This window comes from Paramacrobiotus metropolitanus, unplaced genomic scaffold, assembly GCF_019649055.1.
Source record: "Paramacrobiotus metropolitanus isolate TYO unplaced genomic scaffold, Prichtersi_v1.0 Parri_scaffold0000096, whole genome shotgun sequence".
In the NCBI taxonomy this organism is placed as follows: Eukaryota; Metazoa; Tardigrada; class Eutardigrada; order Parachela; family Macrobiotidae; genus Paramacrobiotus; species Paramacrobiotus metropolitanus.
In genome coordinates this window covers 461544-471320 of record NW_026570316.1, presented here as the reverse complement: position 1 = coordinate 471320, position 9777 = coordinate 461544, and the positions used below count along the sequence as shown (strand labels likewise).

Here is a 9777-nt window from a genome sequence, read left to right as displayed (position 1 = left end):
TTTGATTTTATGAGATATCGTACCACGCTACATCATTAAGTACATAAGGAATGGGAAATTTTAAAAAAACAAATTTAAGAGAAGGCAACCGTATGGTACGGAACGGTACAGAACGATGAATTTTGTCGGCACACGCTATGCCGGTTTTACGTACAGAGTAGACATGCGCAACAGCTCTGTATTTTCGACTATTGCTTGCGGTATAATTCCGGAGGCATCCTCGCCAGCAGAATTTCTATAGCAGTAAAACAGACGGGTAGCGCCAATTACCAATCGTCTAGGTGGTAAACGAGCAGTATTTAATCGTACTCTCAGAAACAGCCATCGTTACTATTCGAAACGATTTCATCGTTTCCGAAAAATTGACCACAAGGCCTCCGCTCTAAAGTTCTAAACAGCCACCAGAACTGCCATTAACGACAGTTTTCGGAGCTGCCGAATGCGAAATCCACAGCTGTTCGTAAAAATGATATTCCGATGGGTTCGTACCAATGACACCGTGCAATATCTGCAAGTAATGCATCTTACAATCTGACAAAGAGCAGCTGTATGTTAAGCCGGACGAAGTGTATTCAGTAATTTACAAACAATCATGCATTTTTTTTGGGTATTTTAACACACACACACACACACACACACACAATTCTTTTTCAGAATAAAGAAAACAAAAACAACTTATTGCTCCATTTATTGCCGGTAAAACAATGTCAGCATAACTTAATACAACTGAAATCGTTGTGGTTAAAAAAACATTTCTGTAGGAGAAATAAATTTACCGAACGATGGGTGGTATAAAACTTTGAATCAAATGCGATAAAAATATTATGTCATTTCCGAGCAGTTGTTATAGTCGACAACCATTATGGTTTTTCTAGCGCTCCCTTGAAATAATTATCCACCAACCTCAAAGACTGGGACCATTCTTTGCTTTCAAACGGTGTCTTCGACTAAACGAGACGATCCACCACACCGCGATGCACAACAACGCATCAATACCTTTAGTTTGTAAATCAGCTGCTCCAGTTTGTAGTGGTTCGCCTTGCACACCAGAAAGAAAAATGCCGTAATTCTTACTAGAACCAAGTGAGCAATCAGAATATATAGGTTTAATTCGGTGGCGCTGTAATCCTGAATGTCAAGGATGATCAACGCTTTGGACACTAACCCATCCGGGCAGCGATCCGACCCGTAAATGACGTACATTTCCAATTCATATGTTTGTTTAGAAAAGGACAAATACTGCGCCCAGGAAATTGCTGGTGGTAAGTTATCAAGGGGGGCAAAGAATCCACAGAGAAGCAAGTTGAACAGGTATACGCCCACTGACATGACATTGGCCAAATTGGCTTTCGAATGAGCCAAAGTGCCAATCAACAAACCAATTCCCTGGGCAGTAAGGGACGCCAGGCAGAGAACACCAACGTATTTTCCGGCGCGAGATGTGTCGTTGATCTGATTGCTGAGGTGGTAGGCAATTAAACCATAGCCCACGCTTACTGCAAGGCATAATGGAAGCTCCACAATAGTTCTTGCCCAGAAGTAAGATGCCGTTCCATACCAACCTAAAAAATACCATATTAATCCAGATTCTTCTCGGTATCAGTTTTTTCTGCTGTCAGGCAGGAGATACCGGATATAATATCCATGGATCCGTGGTAAAGCTACGTATATCATTAAGTGTACTCCTTTTTCTTAAACGTTTTATAGTTTTTAAAGGTCGCATACTGAATGAATGACTAAAAATAATTAGTAATAATCGTTCTCGTGTTCTCGTATCCATTTAGATGGCAAATGGCAACCTGCACAAAGTTTTCGTACTGACAGTTAAACATCTGAAAGGTTCTGAGGTTACCGTTTCTGTGCTCGTTGACGAAAAGCAGGACTTCGTTGGTAAAAAGCACTGCAGTTGGCACGGTGATCAAGAACTGTAAAGCAAGAAACGCGAAAAAGTGAAGCCTCATGTTATGGTCCAAATACAGAGCACTGCGCGATTGGTACCGTCTCGTTACATGTCCGAACTGCAAAAGCTTCAGTGCAGACAGGATCAGTGCCGACATCCTCGCTAAACATTTGTGTCAGCAGTCAGCGACACTCCAAGCAACAATGTCAGGAGAATCTGCACCGTGATGGCTGCCTTACGAGCTTTAAAAGCATGGCATACGAAGCGGCAGATAAGAATTTCCAGCCTGGTAAAGGTTGGAGGACTGTTAATGCACGCTTTCCATGTTCTACTTCCGTTTGACAAACGCCAGCCTTCCTGCCGCCGTCGATTTTCCAAAGCTGCCTTACTGGTGTTTGCTTGGGTTGCCAGACGTTGGACAGTCCCGTTGTTTGATTTGGAACTGATATGTATCAGTTGATCAAGCGGATTATCACCTTGATTGACAGACAGTCCAATAGTTCGACTCAAATACGATGCTAACATCCGCGGGGAACCATTGTACACACAATGCCCGCCCTTCGCCAGCACATAAAGATTGTCAAACATGTCTACTACTTCACTCGAGGGCTGATGGATACTAGCTAATACAGCGATGTTGTAGCTCACAGTAATCTTTTTCAGGTATTGTGTTAATTCTTTGGCCGCGCAGCTGTCCAAACCGCTAGTTGGCTCATCAAGACACAGCAGTCCAGGTATTTTGGTCAGCTCCATAGCAATGGCGATTCTTTTTTGCTCGCCACCGCTGCATTTTTCCACCTGGGTGTCCTGCTGTTGTTCAAGACTCAGCTCCTTCAGTATCTTATTGATTACGTCGTTGTCGAGACTATGCCGCTTATTTTTCAGCTTCCAGGCATAGATAAGTGATTCACGACACGTAAAGCCGCTAAGTAGATGCTCCTTTACATCCTGTACGATCAGGCTGGTCTGGATAACATTATGCGGGTCTTCGTAAAAAATCTGTTGAGCCGTCCACCTCGCTCATTTGCCGCCAGTTAATGCATTTTAGTAGTGTTGACTTGCCGGCGCCGGATGGACCCATCAGAGCGGTCAGTGTTCCCAAGTCAATTGCTCCATGAATTCCACTAAGAATGATTTTGCGCTTAAATTTCGGGCAGTTTCTCCAGTTTAGTCTTCTTTCACCGTAGAAAGTCAATCCAACAAAGGCAATGGCCAGTTGACACTGTTGTTCCGCCATTTTGTCTGCTACAAAATAAAATAACGTTTGGAAATCAATTACGCTACACTAAAACCTGTATTCATACAACTGTAATCCTAGTCATGAGATTGCTTAGAACCTGCCATTGCAATACCATACTGAAATAAAAACGTTGTTTGATTAATCCTTTCCATATCAGAAGCAAATGGTGACCCCGGTGTTGTCGTATGCAATATACTACTAGTACTTAAAAGCGCGTAAGTCAACCGATGCAGAGTTTTGCGCCAGTGTGAGTGCGCTACAGAGCAAACATTATATTAACTCAAATAAGAACAGTCTTTCTAAGACGACAACGGGATGTTTGACAGAAATTTCAACAAGCCAGCGACTGTATGACAGCCTTTATCCTCATTTGGGTGTACCTTCCTGCACCGAACTGGAACTGAATCAGTGTACAAAAAAAGCTGTACGACCAATTAAAAAAAGACGACCAAAAAGCTTAATAATTGTGGGCAGAATGAAGAAAATCTATTTAAGGGCGCTTTCGAGGAAAGTGCGCTGTTTGACGATTTATCCGAAGGCTTCGGTATATTACACAAATGTAACTTGGCCGTTGCAGCACACTTACAATGTCAAACCAGATTGGCACACCGGCGATGCAGAGAAGGAAAACTCCAAAATTTAATACACTGTTGGGTCCGTTCTACCACCGCACACTTTTCTCGAAGTCGAAAGAAGGCTTCTAAGTACTGTTCAGTTTGCTAAATGATACTTTTCAAGATACGATTGTTTGCCATGAAATCGAGTTAATAATTACGATTCTGATTGATTCAGCAGTCGAGTTAAAATGTAGCTAACTACATAATATATTCGGGTTGTTTATCGCTTTACGGTTTTATATGTTCCTTCTAAACACGCTAATCAGGCTTTTCGCATTCTTTACCATTGCTGCGTCAGCTGCAAACCCTGGGTGCAAGCTTTTGAGATATAGCTGGAATTGTTAAAAATCACAGAAAAATGAGGACGCTGCTCCGCTTTTTGTTGACACTGGCAGATTGGTAACCGGAAACGCGATTTTGTGAACAGCGCATAAGGTTTGTTCACCGATAAGGCTACCGCCAGTCGCCCTTCGTACGTACCGGCGGCTGCCATAAACATTGCTGGCGCCGCCGAAAAATCACATTGCCTAGAGTTAGTAACCAACTACTCAACTAATTGCAAGGCTTTTTCTCACTTGCACCGTGAACTGTACTAAACAGTTACACGCAAGTTGCAACACGACCGAAATCTGCATGACACTTTAAATCCACCATGTACAGTTTCTGTGTGTGCGTATACAAATATGCTCGTATTGTACAGTCCATAAATTCACTAATCCGAGCTTGATCTGGGCAACGGCCGCATTTTCGCGCCCGCTGCAGTTTAACTTCTTTGTTGAACGCAGTGCACCACTTTAACTCAACTTCTTTACTCTAGCGTAAAATTTAAATTTAACGTAAGTAAGTGTAATTATCCAAGCGTTTCAACTGCGTCCTCTTGGAGCTAAGCGGCAAATCCAGTAACGACAATGCCGCCAGCACCAGCGCCTTTGTACAACGAGCTGCATTCCCGTCAGTAGTGAAGACCAGCGCGGCCGACTCAAATCTGACAATATTGCCGCGAGGAAGGTAGTTTAAGCTACTCGAAATACAGATACATCTGGAGCTGGAAGGGCACGAATCTCTCCCAAAAGTACAGTTTACTGTCAAAAAATGGAAAATACAAAAACGAAGGAAAAAGGATGCAATGCACTGATAGTTTCATACACTAGGAAATGCATGAGTTACAGATTACTCTAGCAGCTTACCGAGGCGGCTGCTCAGTTCATCAAGCTAAGCACGTCTAGCTCGTCTATCAATTTGTATTTACCCCCCATTTATTTTCCGCGACGTGCCATTCGTTGCCGCTGTGAAATCCGCTTTCGGCAGACAATCAACCAGGACGAGTTTCAGTTCCTAATTTTTTAAAATGCGTCGTTATCAAAGTACAGCTGCTGCTCCTGCCATAACCGACTCGTACACGTTTTTTTTGTGGCATCATCGCACCGTCTGATCATTGCTGCAGCACTTCGATAAATGAAAATTTAATCGATAATTTTTTTAACATTGCAGCAATTTGGACACGGTACGGAAGGATATACTTTGCCGGCGCATCGTGATGCCGGTTTTTACGTAAATAAGTTCCACTATACTGGAGTGCAACTGTTACTGTATATGTCGTAGAAGTATACATCGTTCATGCCAAAGGAGCATCACCGCAAGCACAATCCGTTTTATAGCAATCCAGCGCATTCTTATTAGAGTTTTATTTCGCGTTTTATTTCGCGATACAATCATATCTCCATCTAGAAGTTTACTCTGAAGTTAAAGTTTACCCTAGTGGCCAGTGGGGACAATGTAAGATGGAAACTTGTATTAGTGGATTGTACTTGAGTTTGGTTCCCGACAAGACCCGGCCCGCTCTCTTAAATGTTTCTTCTATATTTGCTTTTCTGCTGGAATGAAAAGGAGAAATTTCTTGCTTTTTTCGGGTCCGGTTAGGCAACGGGTTACTACTACTGTATAGTAATGCGAATGGGTTTTTGTAGGCCACTGCCAAGTTTTATCGCCTGCCAGGAGCCACCACTGCCAATTGCGGGTGTCACTGCCACTTTTACACCCTGACCATTTCTGTACTTCGCGTGATCGATCGCCGGCATGTAATGACGTTCCGAAAACCGTTTAAACGTCGGTGCGCTGATTATACAGTAAAACCGGTACTTTGGAGATATTAGTGAGTCGGCGATGTCCGCCTGGGGAAGCAACCGGGCGCCGTAAAACGCATTTAATCAAGGGAGCAGACAGAAATTCGTTAGACACACGCTCTGTCTAACTCTGTACTTTTGATTAAAAGCGGTGCCCGTTTTACGGTTTACGGCGGACTTCGCCGACTCACTATTTTGTTCCGAAAAACTAGCGCAGTCCGCAGTTGAGAATCTTTAATGTGCCGTCGCCTTGCTGAGCTTCACTAATGGATTCACTGGCGTAACGGTGCACATTCCTGGTGCTTTTTATCGCCTACTGAAAACAGAACAGAACTAGATTTGCAACCGGAAACGCCATCTTTTGGTTGAGGCGAAAGATTTGTTTAGCGATAATCGTGCCACCAGTCACGCATTGCACAAAGTGCTGTGACATGAGCGATCAGCGAAAACTGACGGCATTCGGTGATATCCCGGAAATGAATTCGTTCGCTCTTTTCGGCCGTATTTGAGTAACTTACATATTTGAGTACCTTACAGTATAAGCCGTATGAGCCGTATTTGAGTACCTTGCAAGTTTGCTTAGTACGCTGCCGGCTGCACCGCTTAGAAACATGTAATATTGAGCGCTATTGTATAAATTAAAAAATAAGCTGATTACATCGCAGGACATATTATATTCTTCGGTTTTTCTCAACAACCAGTCACTTTTACTACGCATTGTGAAGAGCCGGCTTAATATTTTCACAACTGGTTGAGTTGCCCAATTTCCGCATAAAATGGGCGAACATAAAATATACGACGAATCATAGAATGACTGTCACAAATTAAAATAATGGGTGCGACATTCGACCACATCGATTTACACTTACAGCCAGTCAAGCATGTTTGCTAATTATAGTGACAATCCACGCACGTTAAATAAAAAAATTCATAAGATATTTATTACGTAATTTAAGGACTGCATGGCCGATTACAGAAAAGCTGCAAAAATTGGAGAAAAGTAAGCCATATCTTCGCATCTTGTTGAATCCGTTATTCTGATGCAACGGGTAAAATATTCATCGATGAACGATGTACTTAAGAGCTGATATCTGCAGCTCTACCGTATAATTATATTTAGCATAAATGTATTACAAACGCACTGACAGCATTCTCATCATGAAACAAAACGCCAGTTCGAGCAGCAGGAATACCGCCACGACATACCAGCGTTTCTGGAAAAACAACCCTCGCCCCTCTGATGTAGACCATGTAGTAGATACTAGCGCGACCGACTCGAATCCGTCTATCTGTATATCGAATGTTTCATCCATGATGTACTTACAACAGTTTCTATCCCGACATTTGTTTTAAACGCCGCACGTTGTTCCTCCAAGACCGCTTCCGTCATAATGTCAGCAAAGATCAAACCTTTGGAAACTTAATACGTGTCACCCTGTAAACTCCGATGGTGTCCAGCTGCCGGGCGTGGGATTAATCTTCTCAGTACGTGAACTAAAAGGCCTCGCTTCCCTCCAAGTGGTCTCCTTAAAGGTGTACGTGTCGATTACTTTTCCCACTGTATCTGTAAAAGAGTAAGTACGTGTACGTTTATGGCCGATTACAGAAACGTACACACCGGCTGCTTATGGCCGATTTCCCTTTTGGTGGTATGTCATGTGCCATACAATCGAAGGAGCTCCTGCAAGAACAATATTAGCGCTCACCATTGAAGAATCTCGAGATTTTCAACGGCCAAGAATCTGTGACTAAAAAACTGCGATAAGGATAACCGTTGTGACTGGCCTGTTTTTCGATGACGCATGATTCTTGCCGTCTGTGCACACACCCACAATCTCGACAATATCGCGAATCAAAATATCTACTCTTGAGTAGATATTTCAGCCAAATCTCGATAATCCACATACAATTCAACACAAGCGCAACATCAGCTACCACAATTATCGGCACGTCTCACGATAAGCTGCTACATGAAAATGCGTGAATCATGAATTACGTGCAACTATTGGAAATTTTTTTCATGTGTCACAGATTATTGTTTTGGTTATAATCTCGCAAATCTACAGCCCTGTTTGATGGTGAGCGCTACTAATGCCAAATGCCGAAAGATTTCGAAGATATAATAAAGAACTTCTTCTATAGTAAGCACCAAAAGTTAAATTATTTCTGTACCGGATCGAACAAACTCCACGTGTTCGTTCAGATCTGCACACTAATGAAATTAGTAAGGAACGTCATATTAGAATTACGAGTACACACGAACACGTCCGTTAGGTAGAGCATATAGAACATCGCAAACATTACTACCCCGGCAATGCCCCCCCGTTTTCGGTTATATTCCAACAGGTAAAGAAACATGAAGACCAGGCCGGTGATGTTGTCCACAAGCTGGCAGACGCGCCAGTACGTGATGTATTTGCTGAACTTTTCACTACAGGCCGCTCCGGTGCGCTGCCATGTGCGCGCATCCTCCGGGTGGTTGAAAAATTTAAAAAAGACGTTTGTATAAGGGCGGCAGTGGCTGGGGTACTGCGTGGGGTTTTCCTTCGCCTCCAGAAACTGAGCCATGAAGTAGTGCCGAGCTCGGAACGGACGTGTCCTGGACGATTTCTTGATAGGACAGAGGGTGGTCGGGAAGGGCACGATAAGATGATTTCGGTACCGGCATAGAGACGTTAATTTACGACGTTCCCATCGTAATCACAGCAGCGATCGTTGGTGCTAATCGGCCAATTCAATCTGGACATTAAACTGTCACACGATACAAGGAATCCACTGTATATAATTTTTCTGCACTGCTCTATAGAAACGACATCGGTTGTGAACTTGTGCTAAATTCCTGGGAATCAATAGAAATACTGACAAAGTTAAAGGAGTCGTAGAGCATTTAGAAGACGTGCTGGACCAACTCGTGACGAGCAGCACACAACCATAATCAGTATTTCAAGAAAGTTTGGCTTTTCGTACGGCCAATAAACGAGTCTTGGTTTTGAAAACAGTCTGCAGTAAGAACTTGCGCACAAGTTAGCAAGCAAAGCTCGGACTCTTGGAATGACAGATGAAATAAAATTTTCTTTTGAAGAAATGCTATGTACGAAACGCACAGCATCAGAATACGCATTGTTATACAGTTTTCGTGAATGCAGTGTTAGAGTACAGGCGTCACTTCTCACATTCTCGTTCTACTGTACTGAGTAGGATGGATTCTTTCTGCGGCAGGATCTCCCTCTGACCGCTGCTGATGCGCTTGGAAAATGGAATATTTGATCGCTAATCTTTCTATTTGCCTGCTATTAGTAACGACGCGCAGTGGCGCGTCGTGATGCCGGCTTTTATGTAAGTACCTAATTTATGTGACAGCTCAACATGAACGACTATTATATATAATGATACGGTATAATTCATTTGCCGAAGCATCTTCGCCACCAGAACTCATGTGCAGTAGCAGTCAGTGCATGTGCCTTGACGGACGGTTTTACGGCTTATTGTTTATTGACGCAATGTTTTCTTGAATTTCTGCATGTCAGCCATCAGCGACGCATAGTAATGCATTTAAATTGTATTTCACTGTGTCTTCCTCTAAAAGTTTGCTTAACAACTTAAGAATAAGACTGATTGGTTTAGCACAAATACGAAACCAAGCTGAACAGCTGAGTGCATTAAGCATGATGATTCAGTAATCTAATTAGAATATTTGTAATCGCGTTTTAAAAAGAAGGGTACTGGTAGTAACAGGACTATTAAACGTTCAATATTTACTCGTAAATTCAAAACAGCCATCATTCCTGGTAGGTACAGTTTTCGTCGTCTTCAAAATGGTGTCCACTAGGTTTCCGCTCTGAGCAGGCACCAAAACTGCCATTAACGACAGTTTTCGGGGCTGCGCAATGCGGAATC

The 9777-nt window shown here is 42.9% G+C and overlaps 1 protein-coding gene across 4 annotated transcripts; it reads right to left on the bottom strand.

The window, feature by feature from the left end:
• Positions 1–250: 250 nt before the first annotated feature.
• Positions 251–7419, bottom strand: LOC129596789 (ATP-binding cassette sub-family G member 4-like). 4 transcript variants are annotated; one of them, XR_008691485.1, is made up of 4 exons: positions 3727–3940; positions 1853–3145; positions 904–1562; positions 251–508 (listed from the first exon to the last, which is right to left on the bottom strand). XR_008691485.1 is itself a non-coding variant. In XM_055494138.1 (4 exons), exons 2-4 carry the CDS (start codon positions 2068–2070, stop codon positions 931–933), a joined length of 777 nt encoding a protein of 258 aa, XP_055350113.1. In that variant the 5' UTR covers positions 2071–3145; positions 3727–3940; the 3' UTR covers positions 600–930. The 4 variants fall into 4 exon arrangements, 3 of the variants coding, with proteins under 3 accessions (XP_055350113.1, XP_055350112.1, XP_055350111.1); XM_055494138.1 differs by lacking the exon at positions 251–508 and having other exon boundaries at positions 600–1562; positions 1853–1925; positions 1999–3145; XM_055494137.1 differs by lacking the exons at positions 251–508; positions 3727–3940 and adding an exon at positions 7205–7419 and having other exon boundaries at positions 601–1562.
• Positions 7420–9777: the final 2358 nt, after the last annotated feature.

Excerpts from the sequence above, each read along its gene's own strand:
- LOC129596789 (XM_055494137.1), bottom strand. The coding sequence starts at position 2,057 with ATGTCGGCACTGATCCTGTCTGCACTGAAGCTTTTGCAGTTCGGACAT. Across the intron at positions 1,563-1,852 it reads CGTCAACGAGCACAGAAACG|GTTGGTATGGAACGGCATCT; the intron begins GTAACCTCAGAA and ends GGTATTTTTTAG.